This window comes from Gymnoscopelus microlampas (assembly GCF_963454915.1).
Source record: "Gymnoscopelus microlampas genome assembly, chromosome: 8".
In the NCBI taxonomy this organism is placed as follows: domain Eukaryota; kingdom Metazoa; phylum Chordata; class Actinopteri; order Myctophiformes; family Myctophidae; genus Gymnoscopelus; species Gymnoscopelus microlampas.
Window position 1 is genome coordinate 31,446,898 of NC_139945.1, and position 23,525 is coordinate 31,470,422.

Below are 23,525 nucleotides of genomic sequence, written 5' to 3' on the forward strand. Positions count from 1 at the left end.
GGGGTCCGCGATGCAACGCATTGTGAGCTGTAGATCGGCTATTTTCAAATGGCCGAAATATATAGGGCTGAAGTGGTTAATGGATGTTTTGTAATGATAATCAAAATCTTCAAAGCAATTAGTAACTAAAGTTTTCAAATAATTGCAGTGGAGTATAAGTACAATATTTGCCCCTGAGATGTAGTGGAGTAGAAGTAAAAGTATTGGAAATTGGAAATACTCAAGTAAAGTAGAAATACCTCAAAATGGTACTTAAGTACAGTACTTAAGTAAATGTACTTAGTTACTTTCCACCATGTGTGTGTGTGTGTGTGTGTGTGTGTGTGTGTGTGTGTGTGTGTGTGCGCGCTGACTAGGGAACAGCAGACAGGTGAAACATTGGAATTGGTGACCTGTCAAACTCTAACCCAAATGATGTAATAAATAAATAGTGAATCATTTAGGTCTTTGCCAAAATTTTGCAATTTGCAATCTCTTTGCAATTTTGATAGGTTACCCATTTCAGTGTAACACTGGGGGTGGGAGTGAGAAAATACTAGCCTATGATATCAAGAACAAAGGCAAAGAATTCCTACACACAGTTTGGTTGTGGCATGTGAAAGATAAGATAAGATATAAGATGAGATAAGATAAGCCTTTATTGATCCCTGGAGGGAAATTCATGTGTCATAGCAGCAACAGCGGCAAGAACCAATGGCATCTATGTATTAATAATTAATTTGTTAAAAATATATTTATTGCAAATTAATTTCATCTGTGACTTATCATTAAGTTTACAAACCCTTGGTTTCCAGTATTGTTATGGTTAGACAAAAAAAAGAAAAGAAAAAAAGAATCATCATTCGCTTTTGCTCAGGTCCATCTCTTCAAGAAGAACATGAGAGAGAGAGAGCACTATAGAGTCAAGTAGTCTACCATTCCCAAATCTCAACATATTAGGTTTTCATGGAATCAAGGAAATTAGCTGCTAGTAGCAATGAGATGGGGCCGGGCAAGGAGAAGATAAAATGAAGAAGAGAAGATGAAGAGAAGATGTAGGGGAAGATGAAGACGAGAAGATGTGAACAAGAGGAGGAAGAATAAAAAGGAGAAGAGGGTGAAAAGGAAAACACTGTTAAGAATTAAGGAAGAAGTGAAGTAAAAAGTGTACGATACCATTTTCAATCAGATATTTTGATGTGCTGTGGAAATTTTGTCGAAATGAAAATACCACAATGTATTCTGACAGGGAAGGTCTGAAGATGCTGCATTGCCATTTTTGTGGCATTTGCACAATAATTATAAAGGTAAATATCTTTACAGTTCATAATTTCCAAAAGTTTATCTGAATTCAACAACTTGAGACTACATTTTGACAAAAGTTGCAAAGCTGTAGCATATACATCTGACAGTAAAACGTAGAGAAGAAGAAGACGAAGTTGCAGAGGAGAAAGGAGCATAAGTTGAAGAAGCAGAGAATAGAAAGACACAGAGGAGATGACGAGGAGAAAAGGGGGATGAAGAGAATAGGAGGAAAAAAGTATCAAATGGAGAAGAGAGGCACCCTCTAGGTTTGAACCCAGAACTATTTTACTGTGAGGGAACAAAACAAACCAAGGGTTGCCTTGTCACTCAATTGTATGATGAATAGGAGGGAGAGAGGGGGGTGATGTCTGGTGGGTAACCAGTGATTCCTAAACTATTTCATGTCAAGGTCCGCAAAATAAAAACGTATTGGCCTCGGACTCCCATTTGAGAACATTTTTTTGCCAGGGACAAGATTTGTTGTTAAAATGTTTCCAAAATATTCCCTTTTTTGTTGTTGAAAATATCAGATCTACAAACACACAACACATTGCATTGTGAGCAAGTACAGCAGATTGTAGCAAATTCAGCAGATTATGATCACATTTTTTAAATTTAGAATTTCAGACTGGAAAACTAAACTAAACTAAAACTGGACTAGACCTCTGTGCTTTTTTCTTTTTCTATTCCGTTCATAGGAAAGCAGTTTTAGGAAAAAGAAGAATACTGTCAATAACATTAGAAACTGGCAGCAGAGCTGCCTGGCCTCTAATACTCCCCTCCCCAGATGCACTGTTACAGGACTCAACATTTACAGGTCATTGTCAAGTGTAGGGAAAGCTATGCAATTAAAACTGCATTCACAAAAAAGGGGAAGGTGTGTTGAGATGACAGCAGAAACTTCTGGAAGAACAGAGTGAGATCTATGAATTCAGACGAAAAACTCACAGGCAGCCAGTGAAACTTAACTTTGTAACTGATACAAAAGTGCCTTATAAACTGTTATTACCATCATTACTTTGTCCCACGATATCAACATGAATTATAACATTTTTGTTGTTTTTCTCTCAAATGCTCTTGAATATCAAGCAATTCAAATGCACAAATACACACACACACACACACACACACACACACACACACACTAAAGAGCTGTTGCTGACATGAAATGAGGGGTATTCCAGACTGCTACATAAATGAATCACAAAACATCTATCGCTAACAGTTCTCTAAACATTATAGCCATCTCATTTTGATTCCATTTCATTATCCTTCTGAACACTACAGCACCAATATAGAATTAACTCTTATAATGGTTGCATTTCTCATTCAGTAACTGTACTGACAAGAGAAATGTTAATGGTCTACTAACTTTAAACCACGAAGCATATTTTTATTCTAAAAATGCCATTATTTTCAGTAATCTAAACAGGATAGTATTTCATATATTTTACCACATTTGTTAACCGAATGTTTAATCAACATTAAAGATTATGGACTTGTTAGATTTGAGCTCAATTTGGCTTGAGTAATCTAAAAGAAAAATAGTGTAGAGTATATATCAAATACTTTGGAGGAAGCTAATGTGAAAGGTACTGCAAAGAAACATTATACGAGTCTGAGGAGACGCTGAAAGCATTGATAGCAACACATTTTCTTTAAATGAGGATAGACATGTTAATACAATGGAATATATTAATGTTTTCAGTGTGCAGGCTCATCTTATCTTCAATGCCATTTAAAACTAAAAACCTTTTTAAACCATCACGATGCCTCAGTTATATTTAATTTCTTTGAGGAAAGTACATTGGTTTATAAAGGCTGCTCATAGCTCTCATAACAAAATGTTCATTTCAAACAATTTACAAAATCAAAGAGTTACATTTGGTGATAACGGTGTTACACTGACTAAACAATCCTCATGGAAACCCCAAAATGAAGAACTTAAAAGAAAGCAAACATGTTTTAAAACTTATATATATTTTAATATAATATATATACTTTTAAAACAATACAACGCGAATTCCAAAGGAAGGAATATGTGGACTTAAGGGAGGAAAAATAAAAACAAAATTTAAAAAAGAATGATGTTCCTTTAGTAAAGCTCAAAGAGCAACTAACATCTCTTCCAGCAATATGGAGTAATTAAGCTCGTGTCAACATGAGCATTAAAAAACAAAAGTGACTGATAGTGTACTCCAGTATACACTGAGGGGGACCCTGGCCTACTATTTAAGCCTGAGTTATACTTGGGTGTGTGCGTGTCGCACACCGAAAATAGCCAATCTACAAGCTCACAATACGGCCCAGCATTATGAGCTTGTAGATTTGCTATTTTTCAGTGCGAGACATCAGCGTGCAGAAAAGTATACATCAGGCTTTAGCCCAGAATAAAGGACTTTGCAGATTTATGCACTCAAACACAGGATTTAAAGAAAACACAAAACCAAATAACATTACAAGTGGAATCATTGAACTGGCAAATATCCACCACTTCAGTCAAATTTTGGCCTCATCGCAATAAAAATGAATCAATGATTGAACTTTTTCTTCCATTCTTTAAATACGGGAACATTCAAATGCTTATTAAAATAACAAAGATACTCCTGGCTCACGCAGGAAGTGACAACCAATGGAACAAAGATATTAAATAGCTATGGTCACCTGGACTGGCCTTTTCCCACGGGGGTCAACTCTGTTATTCTTATGCCTAATTCATACTCTGTCGCTTGCCGAAAATATCTAATCCATTCTTTTCGACAAGTGACAAAGTCAAGCGATGAAGCATGAATTGAGCTTTACCCTCTCTCTTACTGGTATTAATACCATATCTTACAAACCTAAGCACTAACACGATTCCTCTTCCTTTTTGTTCCCCTACACTGACACCTTTACTCACCAACGTTCAGAAATGAAAAACTAAAAAACAAAACAAAAATTCTAAAAAAACAGCAAATGGATGGTCAAGATTCAAATGGGTTGTTCATACATTCTCTCGCAGTCTTACGCGCACACATTCAAACCAACACACACAGTGCAATTGGAGAAAGGGCTCTCTCCTTTAGGTTTCGTCCACTTTCTCCCCATGATATCATTCTGCCCCTGCCTCTTTCCCACTCTGTAGGAACAGTCCCACACTTGATTTGTAACAGCAAGTTCCAGAAAGAGCACTTGTAAAAAAAAAAAAGAAGAAAAAAAAGAAATTGCAGAAATATGGCTTTATATTTAAAACCGTAACAATCAATGCTCCCCCCCCCCCCCGAAAAAAAGAATCTTCTCAATTTTTCAAAAATTTGATTCAACCTTTTTAAAATTCTATCAAGTAGGTTTGTACATAATGCAGTCTATGCAAGGGTTGGTGTGTTGGCATATGTCCATTTCTATGCGCACGGGCGTCTGTGTGTGAGCATTTTGGTGTGAAGCATGGGTTCAGCTGGTGGAAAGATGGTACTTTGCTGGCATAACCTGGTTATGGTGAGGTCAAGGGATAGATGTGGAGCCCCAGAGTAGTGCGACAGGTCCTGTAGGCAGGGCATAAGCCGGCCCTGGTGGGAGTCAAGAGACGAAGCCACCGGTCTCCACACGCAAACCTGCTGAGGTCAGTTATTCACCGCTTGTTTCCTTGTCATGCTCTGCGATCCATGTCTCATCTTCACGTTGATCTCCTGGCGTGCATTTATTTGCTTTCTTGTGTATGACTGCGTGAGTTATGTGTGTAGACAGACTGATGGAAAATGTGTCTTGTGCCAGTTTGTGGTTGCGTCATTCAGATTCCCCAGCAGTGCAAGTGTGTGTGTGTGTGTGTGTGTGTGTGTCTGCGTGTGTGTGTAGAGGGACGTGGTTGTGAAGGTGTTAGCCTGCCTGCTTGTTTTGAGTGTTTGAACGGTCACTCCCGTATGCTGGCGGAGTAGGAGAACTGGGGGAAGTGCGTGCGCTGGTCTGAATCCTCTGGGTCTATGCTGTCATCTGGAGGACACAGAAGGAATGCATGTTCATTGGTCAAGAAGTTCATTGGTTACTTAAGCCTAATTTATGCTACGGTCTCACAATAAAAGCGGATGTGCTTACACTTGTCTGGAGGTGTAACGGTAATGGTCTGTGCAGTGAACTCGTCATCGAAGTAACGTGTGTCCGTCTCTGACGTCACCTGGGGCTTGAAGGGTGGAATAAGCTACGGGGGGGGGGGGGAGACGAAAGTTTGTTACATATGAAATCCTAACTTAGGAAAATCTGAAACATATTATTACCAAGCGTGAGGTTCCAACCAGGAACATGCTTCAGGGAATGCTGCAGAGGCAGCTTGAACATTTAAAAATTCACAAAGGATTACCAACATTTAAAATTGACATACAGGACTCGCACAAAGTGTTACTGGACACTGCAGATCACACGTTCGGACAGCAATTAGATGGCAAGTTATGAAGTCTATTTTGTGTAATTTCCTTGACACTCTCTGTTCAATGATATCCTCACCTTTCTCTCCACAACATCCTGCCAGTTGATGGAAATGAAGAACTTATGGGTCATCACTTCTTTGGCATCTTCTGCGCTGCCTCCAAGCCTGAAAACAGTGAATGCCACCAGTGTTAACACCCAAAGCTTTTCCTTTGACACCGACCACTAAAGTACTGAATTTTAAGAGGGATGCCTCATAAAGGAGATCCATCTTAAAGGAGAGATCCAGATACATATATATTGTGTCTGCCTATAATCATTCACTAGGGGTGTGCCGATACACTAATTTCACGAAACGATACGATACGATATTTGGCTCACAACTTCGATACGATTTCGATACGATACGATACGCACTTTTTTTATTATGAAAATATATGGAGGAGAAAAAAGAAAATGCAAACAAATAATTCTGTTTTTGCATTATTCAGACATGCAAACTTGTTGCTTTTCAGCTACAATAGCCGTTTTGAATCCAAATAGTATGACACCTGACCCGAAAAAAAAACATGTTGTCACTCTTTTCACTTCGGGGCCGTTTGCATGCCTGATTATTATGATTGTTAAAAAAAAAAAAAAAAAAAAAAAAAAAAATTTTTTTTTCAAAAACGATATTTTTTTTTCCCAAAACGATACATATCGTCGCGAAAACGTATCGCGATATATCGCGGGACGATATATCGGCACACCCCTATCATTCACCAACATACCTGATGCAGTTGACTTTTTTCATAGAAGCCCCTGTGCTCCATTCTGCAGACCCTTTCCACAGCTAGAATGGAGCCTAAATCTAATTTGGCTATTTTCGTCGCTCCAAACTTTATTTTTTTTTCAGGAATCCTCTCTATGTAGTGTCCTGGCACTCACACTGGCTTGCACTGTTTGTCACTTATGAGGGGAGGGGAAGCGATACACGCGAAATCTCGCAGGACGCGAGAATCTCGTGACAGTTCACGCATCAGAGCCGTTCTGTACGAACAGCAGCTCATAAGTGACAAACAGTGCATGTATGAGTGCCAGGACACTACATAGAGAGGATTCCTGAAAAAAAGAAGAAGTTTGGAGCGACGAAAATAGCCGAATTAGATTTATAATACTCTAGGCTCCATTCTAGCTGTGGAAGGGGTCTGCAGAATGGAGCACAGAGGCTTCTCTGAAAAAAGTCAACTGCATCAGGTATGTTGGTGAATGATTATAGGCAGACACAATATATATGTATTTGGGTCCGGATCTCTCCTTTAATGGGACTTCACCTCTTCACCTGCATAAATAAAGGTTAATAAAACAAATTATCCTGACCCGGAGCTTATAAGATTTTCTGACAACGTAGCACAATGCAATCATTTTAGAACTTCAACTGTCCACTGGCTGACGTTCCATTTACAGTGGAGTAGGGGTGCAGGGCTATCAATTATCAATCACCATTTGTACTTGCTTATCTACACATACCTCTGCTTGGGGTCCTTCTTTAACAGGCCTGCCAGCAGGGCCTTGGCCTCCGGGGCCAAGTTCTTGGGGAAGCGGATTTCCTCCATGAGGATGAGTTCAAACAGACGCTCGTGGTCCTGGTTGTAGAAAGGCAACCGGCCGCACATCATCTCGTACATGACTACACCCAGACCCCACCAGTCTACTGCCCGGCCATAGTCATTGTCTTCTAGCACCTGGTAGGGTAGGAATGGAAGGGAACGTGAGACAAATACCAAGGCAAAAATAAGTTACAATTTGTATTTTAGCAACCCTTATATAGACTAGATAAGAAAGCAGTTCAGGCTCAAGCTATCAAGTATCACTCCTCAGGCAGTGTTCATTTTGACAGCAAATTCTGATTTAGTCTTAGTCTTTTGAATAACACACGATTTAGTTTTAGTCCTATTTTAGTCTTCTGAAATGGTTTAGCCTTAATCTATTCTTAGTCGACTAAATATCAAAACCTTAGTCTTTTAGTCTTAGTGTTTTAGTCTTAGTCGACAAAATTAACACTGCCCTCAGGTAGTCATATCGAGCACTAGGGGGGAGCAGGTAGGGGTTAAATGTCTTGCTCATGGACACCTCAACACCTAGCCGCAGCTGTGAATTGAACCTGGGATCTTCTCTACCCATTCAGCTATGGCCACACAAAAATAAATTAAAATAGAAAAATGTGCTCCTGATATATGAAAAATCGGACCGCTCCGTCTTGATGACATAACTATAGAGATAATGTGTACCGATTTGATGTACTTGGTAGCCTACACATTGAAAATCTGTGGGAGTAATATAAAAAATTGTGTTTTGCAAAAATGGGCCTGCTGGTGGCGCTATAATAAGCCAATGTGAAAAGGGTGGCATTTCTTCCATTCCTGCAAACTTTAGATGCCAATCTAAGCCAATCAGGATGGAATATGAAAAATCGGACAGATATAGATAGAGATAATGTGTACCGATTCGCATGATGTTTGGACAAACATCGATATAAAGCGCGATAAAAGGCTGATGCAGGGCAGAGGTTCTGCCCTGTGTGTGCAGTTTCACGCTGATGGATCCGACCAAGATACGCGGCAATTGGAACTGATCCGACCCGTGCCCGAGGGACAAGTCAATATTTTGGCCCCAACCCAGTTCGGTTCTCAGCTCGGATCTTCTGTTCCGGGCGGACCGGTGCTACCCTCTATCCTGAAGTGTAGAATTGGCCTATCAAAAAAAAATGGACGGACACACACAGCGTGGTTTGGCATGACACGTGTCATCAACAGGAAAACTCTCGACAGGGTTGTTAAGATCAGTGGTAAGTTCATTGGGAAGGACCAGAAGACACAAGAAACGGACAGTAAAGAAGGCCTCAAAAATAGTTGAGGACAACACACACACACGCCTCACATCCATTACAGAATAATGCCCTCAGGCCGTCGATACAGAGCCTCGACATTCACCAAAAGGGCCTCAGGCTGCTGAACGCCTATGTCTGGTGGAGCCCGGACTGCCCCCACCAAGGACGTTGGACTATTTAACTTCCCTTCCACCTGATGGACGCTAGTAAACACATAGGTTGCATATCATTTATATTATTTATATACACTAGACCATACCTGTCAGGGGATATAAGCACCCAAAGTGTGTAATGGTCCGCTTGTTTCACAGATGTGGCATGCACGATTCATGCTCATGATTTGGCAACCCGGGAGCCAGCGAACACAAAAACGCTAATCAAAAGCTGACAGTTGGGGAAAGCGAAAAACGGGCTTCAGTGTTCAGTGCACATGGTAATGGTCAATGGCTGTGTGCAAATGCAGATCAACTGCTTCAGCCACTGAGGAGAACCGGGCAGAAGAGTTTTGGGGACGCACGCAGTACGTACAGAGGCACAGAGCTTTGTAGAATTATAGGTTGATATGGATTTTAATATATCATGCTTTTTAAGTAATGTAGTTTTAAATGTTGTACGTTTTTTTCTAGTGACCTGGGTATCTATGTAATGTATGTATTAAACCAGTGCACAAACAAAGTTCCGAAAGGAAAATAAAGTAGTTTGAAGTTGAAGAAGTTGACACACGCGTTGGTTCAGAGCAATGCATTGTGGAAGAAATAAAGAACAAGTGGTGAGACTTCAAAAAGCAGGCCATAAAATGGATCAGTGCCCACAAGGCAAGTGTCACAGCCACAGGAGAGAACGTAGCACTCTGTAATCTCTCCTCACGATTCTTTGCTGCACAAAACTCCCATAAAATGGGCGTACCGCAGAGTATGGACTGAGGTGCACTGAGGTACATACCTACTCACGTCAGGTTTTGTTTTAGCTCAGAATATTTTTTATTCGTACACACCCTTCATACATATGGCTTATGGCCCCAGTTTGGAGCAGGGCCTTAGTGAACAACATGCCTTCATCTTGATAGCAAACCTAAATAGATATGCTCTTATTCATTTTTATATATACACAATCTAAAATTGACATGAACAGACCTGCTGATGCACAAACCGCTATGCCAGGCAACATCCTTGCTCCCTAGATCCATAATTAATTACCAGTGATAGTTATGATACTCACCACAGTATCTTATACTACAAGGTTGGATTGGTCCTCCTCGGGCAGAGAGACGGGAATTACACTAGCATCCGTTTCCATATAAAGCCATAATTGGAGATTGCCCTAGTTACATCTCATCACTTTTGGAATGTACCTCTGGACCCTATCACACCTGATCGAGTAGTTGGCTCACACTTAAGGTGCCCAGAGTTCATTCTGAACTTGGTAGACCTGCATTTGGCTTCTGTGGTCCTACCTCATGGAATGCAGAATACTCATAGATTAAATACTCTAGTGCCCATGAGTCGTTTAAGAACCTTGGTGACCAAACATGTCACCGCAATATGCAATTGTTTTTTGAAATAGTTATATCTGTACATGTTCTTCCTTGTTCTTAAATTGTTCTTGTTTTATTTTCAACACACTGATAGTAATTTACTAAGTGTAATCTCAAGAAATCATCAAACTTGAATGAATGAATTTTCACTTTTTGCCATCATATATCGTCAAACTACTGTAGTCCATATACAGGTCTAATAACACAATTGTTTTTAATTTAAAGAAGCAACAATGCATGCATACTGCTGGCCTTTACCACCAGCATTCTGTCCCTGGCCAGTCAAGTGCACCATTTGATTATCATTTACTTTATGGAAAAACGTCCTAACCTGGGTAAGTACGGTAATAAAAAAAGAATAATTGAAAAAAGAGAGCACAGAATTCCACCAAGCCACATTTTAACCAGAAAATCATTGTGTTGTTGATAAACTGAACCTACTGCCTGGTGCAATGCATCTGTATTGTTACAACCTTTATACCAAAACCTTTTACTAGCCAGCCCCGCCAGCAGCCCCTAGAGGTCATAGTACTGCTCCTAACAACCCAGGACGTTTTTTCCGAGATATCTTGTCTTGGTAGGACAAATGTCTTTAGTAGGGTTCCTCCTGCAACCTCTCCATTAGATTACGAGACACTTGTGCAGTTGACATTTTGGCCAAAGAGTGCCGTTAGAGGAAAAGCCATGGAGTTACCAAAATCAGAAGATGAACGCAGCATAAGCCTCTAAATGCCTCAACTAGATAGTGAGGACAATCTCCCAGCTTTCATTGCTAGTTTTAAAAAAATCCTGCATTACGCCGCCAATGCAATGTTTCATGGGGGGGGGCCCTTCATATTGGGTGGTGACAGGATTGGTTTCCAAAGCAGTGGGCATAGGTGTGTCATCGGCAACGCAAGACTAGTCTCCGGGAAGAATGAATGCACTCATCAAGTTTCATGGCAATCCGCCAGCTCTTGAAGCACCTTCCTTCCAATCAACCTTACCCCTTCATAATGAAAAATATTGGGATGAGCCCTGTGGTGTACCGACTTTTACTTAAATAATTAATGTTACAAAATAGTTTCAATTCTTCATACTTTACATTAAAATGTATCCATCATGTCTATGAACTCAATATGCTAACCAGTATGAGTTTCAATCACATGCTCACGTGGACAATTACATAGTTGTGGTCAGACAAATAAAATGGTATTATGGAAGTTACCTCTGGGGCCAGGTATTCTGGGGTTCCACAGAAGGTTTTCATGGTGGCCCCGTCAGTAATGCCTTCTTTACACAGGCCAAAGTCTGTTATCTTTATGTGCCCATCCTTGTCCAGCATTAGGTTCTCCAGCTGAAGAAGGAAACAAGATAACTTTACACTTTAAACACTTAGCTGATGTTCTTATCCACACCAACATGGAAGAGGTGAACGGCCATGGGGTTGAGCGCTCACGGGCACGCCAGAAGGTAATGAACATGAGACCTTCCCATTAAGTAGAGGACATAGTGGCATCCTGCTTTTCTGTTTACATATGACCTTGGCAGCTGAGGTGGAGAGACATTACGTGGAGAGACTCCATACATTACATAACAGAAGTGCTGTTACTTGATTGAAGTATGATTGATAGTAAATTGATTGAAGATTGGTATTAAGACATTTACATGAAGCAAAAGAGAAGCTGACATAAGAAGTAGTAATCCCTGGTAATGTCATGATGATGACACCAACATAGCTCTGTGTGATGTCCGTGCTTCAGTTTAATAGACACAATATTAAGTATGCAGTGTACAGTTTGAATAGTGAGCATGTCATCAAAAAAGGTATACATCCAGCTTTATGGATTTAGTGTTACCTACAACAACGTCTCCCTTGCAGGATGTTGGATTTCAGCATATGATTAAGCAACACACAATTTAAAACATTTCCAGAATTTTACAAAAGAATTCGAGCACCTTATAAAAATGACATGCAAATTCAAGCACATTCAAGGATTTCTCGCACATACAAACCCTGATATCACCCATTTGTAACAATAGACCAGTCTTCTGATTCCTTGGCATCATGTTCCCCTCTTGAACTGTCTGTTCAAGCTAAAATAATGTCTGTTCAGACTGTGGATTATAGGGTATCGATAAGGGAAGAGAGGATGCATTACCTTTAGGTCCCTGTAAACTACATTGCGTGAGTGTAGGTATTCCAGTGCAGACACTATCTCGGCACCATAAAATCGCGCCCGGTCTTCTGTGAATACTCTATCTCGGGATAAGTGAAAGAAGAGCTGCAGAGAAAAATAAGGATATGGAGGAACAAGTGAGCATCTTCTCAAAAGGTCATACATGTCAACACAACACATACAGTGAGTATACATCGTTAATATGATTTCCTTGCTGTGTGTTCCCTGTCACTATATTGTCTGCTGTCCTAATACTGTTTGTCAAGTACCTGGAGCTGCACTCCACACACATACATAAGAAAGATTCTATAATAAAATTAATTTAATATGATTAAATGGACAGATGTGATTCGAAGGGAAAACTAATAACAGAACTCACCTCCCCACCGTTTGCATACTCCATCACAAAGCATAGCCGGTCATGTGTTTGGAAGGCATATTTTAGTGTCTAAGGAGTGGACAAAACAAATAGTTGGCACCAGTTTATTTTAAATGTAACTTATTTGATTCGAACAATTATGGAGAACAAAGTTGTCCAGGAGTTAGTAGCTCACCGTCAGGAATGGATGCCTTGTATTTTGGAGAACTCTGCTCTCTGTAACTGTGTGTGCCACCTCATCCTAGTATTATACAAACAGAGTACACACACACACACACACACACACACACACACACACACACACACACACACACACACACACACACACACACACACACACACACACACACACACACACACACACACACACCATTAGATGACAGTTGTATGAAATGTATCACCATGCTATGTGAATTCCCTGTAGGGCTGATTGTAGTAGTTGATGATTCATTGTCACACAAGTAATTGCGATTATCGATTTAATTGTGTTTTTGACATTGAAACATATGAATATAATATAACATTTCTGGTTGCTTTTTAGGCTTCGTAATCAAATATTGCATATGACAAATAACTTATACAAAGATATCATTGGATACTTTAAAATGTAGTAAAAATAGCGGAAATAGCTGATCTACAACGTGCGTAAGCTTGTAGATCAGCCATTTCTGTAGTATAGTTTCAATAGTATAGCATTTGAAAATGTATGAACATTTCTCAACATGGAAACGATTACGAAAAATAATTGCGATTATCTCAAATAATTGCGATTATCTCAAATAATTGCGATTAGATTATGTAATAATTGCGACAGGCCTAATTCCCTGTGGTGACAGTGAAATTAGCACTCACTTTGGCAATGATGACTTCTTTGCGGAGTATTTTCATGGCATAGTACATCCCAGTGGCCTTCTCCTTGACGAGGATCACTTTGCCAAATGTGCCCTTGCCTAATAGCTTCAGGTAGTCAAAGTCACTCATGGTCTGGAGGGACAAGGAGAGAGAGAGAGAGAGATGCGTGGATTAAGATGACATGTCTAGCAGCGCACCAATAGTGTCTGAGCATAACTGTAGTACCAGGTTTTCAGAAGGTGGCATACCTGTTTCACTTTACTTTCCTGTAGCTTCGTTTGATTGGCTCAGCAGAAGATATGAACTAGAAACACAGGTGAAGGTGTCATATGCGTTTCCAGTTCAAACCTGTGGCGGATCCAATCAAACAAGGCTATGGGAAAATGAATGAACTGGAACAGGAAATGGCTATGCCACATTCTGAAAGCCTCTGACTACAGTTATGCACATAGGACGATTCCTGGCTTAAGTACTCACACTGGAAAGCCTCGTCTAAAGCAGAGAACAACAGCAATGTTGTCTATCTTAAAAAATAAAAGATAAACTTCAAGTAATTATTTACACAAGAATCAAGCTACTGAGAGCTCTTCCATTCTTGGAATTTAGATTAGAAAAAAAAGCATTTCCATCAACCTCAATTAACAAACAAAAGTCCTCAGGGCAAGAGGGCCAAGTCAGCAGACAACATATATGTTCAGTAACAAACAATGGAAGAATACAGTCCCTGTAGCTACGGCTGGGTGATATAACTTGAAATCAATATCACGATTATGTCAAACTTTTGCTTCGATAAAGATTAATGAACGATTATTTTATATACCTTTTACACTGCCCTCAAATTTCTTCATAACGTCCTTCATAACTAATTATGTCCTAACCTCGAAATGCTTCCAAACATGTTGTTTTCACTTTCACTTTTCACCTGTGATATAACCACTCCTCCTCCAGTTCTTGCAACGCGTGCTTCTCCTGCTAGTTTACCGCGCACGCACACCCCCCTCCCCTTTTTTTTGACGGCTCGACTCAAGGAATGCGAGTCGACGTGGGGCTCCTCACCCCGCCGCGTCGACTTTTAGGGGACAGCCCTAAGCCTGATTCATACTTCGTCGCACGACAGTGTTGCGCTGCGTGCATCAAAAACAGAAGACCTACCCACGCGTTGTGAGCTTGTAGGTCTACCGTTTACAACGTGCGGAAGGGAATACATTAGGCTTAACCTATTAAGACCGGGAACGCATCTGTGTGTATTTTTTTTATTTCTTTGGCTATTAACTCTCTCAGTGCCAATGAAATAAAAAAATATGTTCATACTGTGCCAGATCTTTTTTTCTTTTTTTCAAAGTAAAAAAAAAATGCTTAGGGAAGCGAGATACAGCCCTTTTCAGTTATAAGTTAAACAAAGAGTGGATGGAGCTGCGCATCTTCAGATAATGATATCTTGGGTTCTGAACATTTTAAACTCGGGAAAACTCGTTCTGGCACTGAGGGCATTCAGAAAAAACTCGGGATAACTCGTGGCTTGGCACTGAGAGAGTTAAAAAAATAGCAGATATACAATCTCAGCACAGAGTGCCGCGCTATGAGCTTGTATATCTGCTATTTTTTTTTTTTAATCTGGGGGTTCTTTTTCATTCTTGTTCTTGCCTTTATTATTACTAGGCTGATGCCCTTTGGGAACGATGCCCGTTGGGAACGAATGTACAGGATGCCCTTTGTTTATGCAATACCGCGGTTGTACCCGTTGTACCCATTGTCATTACAAAATATTTTACAAATGCTCGCTTTAAAAATATATATATTTAAAGATTTGCACAAATTGTCAAGATTTTATCCAAAAAATAGCAGATCTACAAGCTCATAGCGCGGCACTCGGTGCCGCGCTATGAGCTTGTATATCTGCTATTTTTGAATAGCTAAAGACATCTAAAAATGACAGATGCGTTCCCGGTCTTAATGGGTGAATGGAGTTACATGGTCCTGTTCTACGCACCTGCACCAAGCTACGTTGAAATGCACAAAATACTTAACGATTTGTCAATGAAGGTGTGAATTCTTTTGTGAGGTGTGTGAGCCGAACACTGACCACTTTGGATCGTGACTTGGACATGGCGACCTCCATCTCCTCGGCTCCACTGCTGTCACTGGGCGAGCCAAATTTGATCTCCATGGGCTCCTCGTCCTGCTGCTGACTCTTCAGGCCGTTGGCCACCGTCTGGATGGCTCGCATCCACTCCTCCCTGAAACGCAAGTGTTGTGTCACCATCAAGTTAGTTTACTATATTGATGATTGCTATGGTCAGGGGTGATGCAACTTTGATGATGGAGAGGGCCACTATATTTCCACACTCACTCCAGAGGGGCCACATTGCATATACTGTTGGGCAGACACCTCTTATCTCCGTATTTTAACTTTTTTCGTAAATTAAAGTCACCATTCTGTCTGACAAATGTAGCAAAAAAGCCCACAATCAACAAGCTCAAAACGCATCGCAGTGCGGCGTGTTTTGAGCTTGTAGATCGGCTATTTTAGCTATTTTGAATGGAATCCTTTTTTTTTTTTTTTTGCTATTTTTTTATTTGAATCCGGAAAAGTAACATTTCTATCTTATTTAAAATGCATTTAGTTATACTTATGTTAACTTTATGAACTTAAATACAAATACATTGGACATAAAAAAAGACAATAGAATTGTAATACTAGTCATTAAACTACTAATATAGACTGAAGTACATAAAGCGGGTCATGTTTGCATGTTTGGAATTGTAACAGCTGAAATACTGAAATAATATATCAGTATTCCGATATCAACCTGCGAGCCGCATTAAGTGAAGGTGGGGCCCGCATGTGGCCCCCCCGGGCTGCCAGTTGCCCATGTATGGTCTATATGAAAATAGGCCTCGGAGGAACGATTAATCCATTTCAAACATTCATGACTTTTCAACAGCGTCGGAAACATCAGCCGAAGAAGCAGATCATTTTACGGTGGGTTTATCAGTTGAAATTTTTTATCTATAAAATAAATAATCTAGTTATTATTCCAAAATCTATTGGCAGTGTTTTGGAAAATGGTTGACAGTTAAGTCCTATTCAGTCCTTTTTGACTGTTTAGTAGGGTTTATACTGAAGACTAAGAGTGAGAGGTTAGGGGTGAATACGTAATCAGATTTAATGCATATAATACTGCACAATGTATTTCTCTATCCTCCAATCCTCCAATAATTCCACAAACCCCTGAGACCAAACCTCTGAGCCCAAAAATTGTTCTGCCCGGTTCTCCTCAGTGCCTGGAGCTATTGATCTCAAATTGCACACAGCCACTGACAATTACCAAGTGCATGGGACTGCGAAGCCCGTTTTTCGATATCACTAAATCTCAGCTGTTTATTTGCATTTTTATGTCAAAGAATGTCGCCATGCTTACGGTGGCAGTGCCTGGAGCTATTGATCTCAAATTGCACACAGCCATTGACCATTACCATGTGCATGGGACTGCGAAGCCCATTTTTTGATATCACTAAATCTCAGCTGTTTATTCGCATTTTTATGTCTGCTTTTTTAGGTGGCTGCTCAAACTGCGCATGCGTCGCATCTACAGCCCCACTGCGTTACACTGTTGCACACACAGAACACTCGCCTCCGCGGCAGTGTATGCACGTACACGAACGTGCACATGCACGTTGGGGAGGCACGTGTCAGAATGTACATTATTTGTGTTTGCGCGACGGCCACGTGTGTGTGTTCGCGACGGGGGACAGCTCTGGCCGCATGAGGATGTACCGTGGTGTGTGCACTCGCGACGGGGGGGGGATAACCCCACGTTTGCAACTACTTTCGCCTGCACACTTCACCGGGTATGGTCTAGTACTTATAATATATACAATGGCCTTTTGAAGTCCTCCATGGCTTAGTTAACACAACCTTTCTTTGGTCCTATGGTCCTTACTGCAGCTAAAAAGGTGTTTCTCAACCAGTGGGATGTACTCTGAAAGTTAGTTATAAGACAACCATATGCTATAGTTGCAGTTAGTTTTATTTGGTCCTTAGTTATCAAAACCTATTTACGATATACTGTATGGATAGACGTTAGACATTACTAGCACCAATATTTCACTTCTAATATACTACGTATGAGTTATGTGACAAATAAAGTATTTGAATCTTCACAGATGTCAGATGTAATCACAGTCTACTCTACTATCTGATAATGAGTTTAAACCCTTTCACATTTTGGTAAAGGAGAGAGGGAATACACAAAAATGAGTTTGCAACACTTGGATACAATTCTCAAGGAGAAGAAACAAGAATTAAGTTAAAACCTTTGGACTGCATAGCCCTGAACTTCCCCTCACCTCTCCTCATTGCTGTCCACATGGAAGGTGCGCTCTATCACGGTGGTCCATTGTAGACAACGGATGACGAATGTGTTTGGCCTTGGTCGCTCAGTTTTCATCAGCTGGCATTCTGCTGAGCACAACACACATGACGCTCTATTAGGACGGAGCTAAAGAACATCTCACGACAACAGAAACACAAAACCGAGTATACAAAAAGCCCACAGAGGCGGACAAACCAACCTGCAACAGAGAAATTGTTGAGTGGTGGGAGGCTGTGATCACTGGACATCTCAGGCTTCTCCTTGTAGCCAACAAAGGTACCATCACTCTTTAAGATGAAGTAGCGAGGCCTCCATGTTTTAATGTACTCACCTGGTGTAAATGGACAGAGGACATGTGAGCCAATAGGGTTTATGTTTGACTGCGTTCCAGCTTAATTGAGGCTCTAGTATTCTATGTGTTCAATAGTGTGGTTACATATCCACTAGTGTTTTTTCATAACCCGCCCCGCACGGGAGCCCAACCCGCCCCAAACCGTCCCGCAAAAATGAATATAAATCAACGACCCAGCCCATCCCACAACCTAAAAGAAAAACACACAAGCAAGTCCATTCAATTGCTTTCCAGAGAGAGAGAGAGAGATGGGGACAGGGGGAGGGCGAGAGAAGGTGTTTTTTGGTGATTTATTTTCTTCCGTGGGTTGACTCGCTTCACTCGCCCCGCGATAATTGCGTCGTAATCTATAACCCGTCCACCCGCCCCGCGGTTCAACCCGCGTGACCAGCGGGTTGAACCGTGGGGCGCATCATAAATAATATGTTTTACAAAAATAGCAGCAGCCAGAAATGTGATCTCGCAGATATAGCATATTATCAATATCATAACGTGTTGTGACTGTGAGAATCTGCTATTTTCAGTGCTCGTCTGCACAACACCGGCGCATAACCAAGTATATATATCAGACAGTAGACGTCACTGAGTTGTGTTTGAGCACTGTGTCTTGCGTATCTGCATTGTACAGGCATCACCCACAGCTTCCAATCCAAACTATTGATTTGATCGTGTGCTGTAAATAGTGCCGGCTTGTTCGTTTACCTTGCAGCGCTCTCATAAAAAAAAGGTAAATGTGAGATGAGACGTAGGCTATTGCGAATGAGAGGCAGCGATTCTTTTACAAGTAATGAATGTCATGACTTGTAAACGTTGAGCTTTCAGTGAGTGTTAACTTCCAACGCAGGTTAGTTACTGTAATACTAAAGTAGAACTGCAAAGCTTCGGTGAACCAATAATAATAATTTGATAACAAATCCATTTTTGGTTCATGGTAGATTTAGATCGACCCAGGGATCTGTGTATCGATGTAGTTGCATCATTAATGATGATACAGAGCTGCCCCCACCCTCACCACGTTTAAAACTACACTCAAAACCCACCTTTTCAGAATCGCATTCCCTACATAAAATCCCAATCCCCTCCTTTTGTTTACCTTTCTTTTATATTTTTTAAAAACCTTTTTTAACTAGTTCTTCCTAATACATTTATTTTTATCTTGTTTCTGTAACGCGACTTTGAGTACCTAGAAAAGCGCTATATAGATTGTATGTATTATTATAATAGTATCTCCGATTGTTATCAGTTCATCTTTACACGCCCTACTACTGCCCATACTCTACCTGCTCAGTGCTCACTCATTAAAAATCACTCATAATAAGAGCATGAACTATAGTGCTATTATAAAACAGCTATACTGTATGTTTAAAATCTTAAAAGAGAATGCAAGGTTAGGAAGACCGTCACAGTATTGATTGATGCTTGAACAAAAAAATGCGTCTCACCTCTCTTGTGGAGCCATCCTTCTCTCAAGACGCTGACCTCGTTCATGCTGGGGCGGAGGACTTTCTGGATTCAGGGTGGGGCTGTGGGAAAGTGGGGGTAAGGGGTGTGGTTCGTCCTGTCGCTGGTATGTCAGATGAGTGTGTCAGACATAAAACTTTGACAACACCTGGCAAAAGATCAGCAGAAACCGTTAACAGTAAATGCCAGATACCTGACAATTTGAATCAGCAGCCCTTTTCACAAAACACTACAAAAATGCCCTATGATCTAGACTAGATCTATTATTACATTAGGTGAAAAACACCGTCATGTCAGAAATTCCAAAGAACACTATATGAAAACAGCCAATCTATAAGCTCACAACTCGTTGCTTTGTGAGCTTGTAGATTTGCTATTTTCAAAGGATTTTACATATTTTATGCATTTGAAAACTTGTGAAATGGGACATTCTGCATAATTCTGCGCATACTTTCTAAGTTTGGTACTTTAAGTACATTTTGATACCACCAATACTTTTGTACTTTTACTCAAGTAAATTTAGAATGCCGCACATTTACTTGTAACAGAGTATTTCTACATTGCAGTATTGATACTTTTACTTAAGTCAAAAGTGTGAGTATTTTTCCACCACTGCCAATATGGGGGGTACTTATGCAAGTGGTTGGTATTGATCTAATGATCAGCAAAATGTCTGCAATGGACTGCCAAGCTCAAAGGTCTATTTGACTGAAAAGAATGGCCTTGGTGGTTTCCTTAACCCATTAAGACTGGGAAGGGAACGCATCGGTGTCATTTTAAGATGTCTTTGGCTATTCAAAAATAGCAGATTTACAAGCTCATAGCGCGGCACCGAGTGCCTATTGACTACCACGCTATGAGCTTATAGATCTGCTATTTTTTTGAAAAATCTTGAACATTTGTGCGAATATTTGAATATATATTTTTAAATGGAACATTTGTAACTCAAATCTTTGCTTCATGGGGGTCCCTGGAACAACATATTTTGAGATGGGGATCCACGGCCTAATACATGTCATTTTGGGGGTCCTTGACATGAAAATGTTGGAGCACCACTGATATAGCAACATAAGTTTTTCAAAAAACTGTAGGATTTAGAATTAGAAGACATTTGTAGAATCCCCAGAAGCAAAGATTTGAGTTTTGAAAAAAAATCGCTTTAAAAATAATATATATTTAAATTTTACACAGATTTACACAAGTTTTTACGATTTTTGTATATCCAAAGACATCTTAAAATGACACAGATGCGTTCCCGGTCTTAATGCCTTTGCTAATTGCTATCCTCCTAGGTGTTATAGAAATTCCAAGTATCTCTAGAAAAATGATACTGTGGTGCATACTGCCACAGGAGGATCACAGTCTGTTTGAACGGCTTTGTTTACATAGATACAAATCGATAAGGCAGGCAGGCCTACTTCCCCCTTTGTTTCAAGCCATTTCATTGCATGATGCATACACATGATCTACCAGTAGTGTAAAGTAGCTAAGTACATTTACTGAAGTACTGTACTTAAGTACAATTTTGAGGTACTTTTACTTTACTGGAGTATTTCCATTTTTCAATTATTTTACTCCACTACACCTCAGAGGCAAATATTGTACTTTTTTTTTAAACTCCACTACCATTATTTGACAACTTTAGTTACTATATAGATTTGTATTATTATTAAAAGACATAAATTACCCACTTCAGCCCTATATACATTTCGGCCATTTGAAAATAGCCGATCTACAAGCTCAGCGAGGCATAGTGAGCTTGTAGATCTCAAAACTCTTTAATACATTTGAAAACTTGTGAAATGGGACTTTCTGCATAATGAGTACTTTCTACTTTTGGCACTTTAAGTACATTTTGATACCAAGGCTTTTGTACTTTCACTCAAGTAAATGTTCAATTCGGTAACTTTTACTTGTAAACAGAGTATTTATATTTCTACAGTGCACTATTGATACTTTTACTAAAGTAAAATATCTGAGTACTTTTCCCACCACAGTGATCTACTGATGCCAGTGGCTAAGCTGATGGTTCTTGGGGCCAATCATTAAGTGGAAAGATGACCTATGATTTCAGCCACAGCTTTAGAACTTCTCTCCCCAACACAGTCAGTGTGTTTAACTTTATTAACCTAACCAAATACAAACAAGCAAAGACTAACTTGATCATATCATAAGTCAACTAAATTAGTCATAAAACACGTTAGACAACATGGCCAGTAACCTGTTTTGACTAATTAATTCTGTATTAATCTTACGTTATTTCTCAGTAAAGTCGAGCACCTCTCTAAGATGCCAAAATGTTAGATAATGCATTAACTTGATTACTTGATTGATTGATAACTTGATTATTACTACAAAACATTTCGGACATTTGAAAATAGCCTATCTGCTATTTTCAAATGATTTTTTTTGTGAAATGGGACATTCTGCATAACGAGTACTTTTACTTTGGACACTTTAAAGTACATTTTGATGCCAATACCTTTGTACTTTTACACAAGTACATTTTGAATTCCAGACTTTTACTTGTAATAGAGTATTTCTACATTGCAGTATTGATAATTTTACTTGAGTACACAAGTATATAGTACTTTTTCCACCACTGCAAGTCCCTATGTGATGCGTTAATTTGGATGATATCCAAACTGACAGTAGTGTGTAAGGAGTAGACATGGACCATAAAAAAGACACACACACACACACACACACACACACACACACACAGAGTACAAAGAACCTCAATAGAAACAAGCCATAGGTTTTCTTGGGTTTAAAATCCTCTGAGCAGACCTTGTATTGAAATATACTTTCCTGTGCTTGTTTTTGAAACTGCTAATAAGGTATTCAAACACACACACACACACACACACACACACACACACACACACACACACACACACACACACACACACACACACACACACACACACACACACACACACACACACACACACACAAGACCAAAGCACAGGTCTCCAGCTAAATGCTAGGTTATTAGCCCAGTGTTGCTAGCCACTGTAGCCAGACCAGGACTAGCATTCACTGCGTTACACCGAAGTCAGCGAACTAGAGAATCCTGTGACGCCAGAGGTCGCTGATTTGCAGTTCACACCAAAGGATGATGAAGGGACCTATGGAATGTACTATTTCCGACAACAAACCTAAACGTTTTCAGGTGATGTCGAATTCACGTTGTTTGTCTTTCATTTTTTTTAAATCGTCAGCCAAAAAAATTTGAAAAGTTACTTCTGACGTAACATAATTGACTAGGTCACCAAATCTTGTGTACCACCACATGGTTTTCTTACCTCGACTTCTTCGTTTTGACTAAAAGCCTTTGTAGTTATCGCGGCGTTGAAAAGATCAAAGTAATCAGCAGTTCTCCTTCCAGCGGCAGCCTGTGTGTATTGATCTCTGTCAATGATCACACAGCTTTTAGATCCACTGGATCAATAGGGATCCACTGCTTTCTTCCCACACACAACGGCGGCGTGCGTCTTAATTGTGTTGTTGCTGCAGTGCTTCAAGCAGCAGGAGGAATTACAATAGACTGGACTCGATCGTGACGACTGGGTATTTCCACAACGTAAAAAAATATATATTCCCACCAGACCGTTTAAAATGTCTGTATTTTAGCCTCTTATTCCCTTTTAGTGGTAGTTGGCCGCCTGCTTAGCGCGTATAGGCCATCCGTCCATCCAAGCTACCAGTGTTGCCAGCTTTTGCGAGAGAAACAAGCAACCGGGTCTTGGAAAACAAGCCCAAAAGAAGCGACTAGCTATGGCTATTACTAGAAAACTACAAGCTCACAACGCGTCGCGATGCAACGCGCTGTGAGATTGTAGATCTGCTATTTTCACAAAA

The 23,525-nt window shown here is 40.1% G+C and overlaps 1 protein-coding gene across 2 annotated transcripts; it reads right to left on the minus strand.

The window, feature by feature from the left end:
- Window positions 1-714: 714 nt before the first annotated feature.
- On the minus strand, window positions 715-23,364 carry akt2 (v-akt murine thymoma viral oncogene homolog 2). 2 transcript variants are annotated; one of them, XM_084065540.1, is made up of 14 exons: window positions 22,970-23,364; window positions 19,643-19,809; window positions 18,048-18,179; window positions 17,823-17,934; window positions 15,556-15,709; window positions 13,473-13,604; window positions 12,796-12,861; window positions 12,621-12,689; window positions 12,224-12,346; window positions 11,290-11,418; window positions 7,189-7,403; window positions 5,758-5,845; window positions 5,353-5,455; window positions 715-5,250 (listed from the first exon to the last, which is right to left on the minus strand). In XM_084065540.1, the coding sequence occupies exons 2-14, from the start codon at window positions 19,686-19,688 to the stop codon at window positions 5,171-5,173; spliced, it is 1,449 nt and encodes a 482-aa protein (XP_083921666.1). In that variant the 5' UTR covers window positions 19,689-19,809; window positions 22,970-23,364; the 3' UTR covers window positions 715-5,170. The 2 variants fall into 2 exon arrangements, with proteins under 2 accessions (XP_083921666.1, XP_083921665.1); XM_084065539.1 differs by having other exon boundaries at window positions 17,823-17,937.
- Between the last annotated feature and the right edge of the window lie 161 nt (window positions 23,365-23,525).

Bases quoted from the DNA above. Each gene is read 5' to 3' on its own strand.
- akt2 (XM_084065539.1), bottom strand. From the start codon at position 19,688: ATGAACGAGGTCAGCGTCTTGAGAGAAGGATGGCTCCACAAGAGAG. The intron at 11,419-12,223 runs GTAATGCATCCT...TTCCTTCTTCAG, and splicing joins TAGTTTACAGGGACCTAAAG to CTGGAGAACCTAATGCTGGA. The intron at 5,456-5,757 runs GTGAGGATATCA...CCCCCCCCGTAG, and splicing joins AGGATGTTGTGGAGAGAAAG to CTTATTCCACCCTTCAAGCC.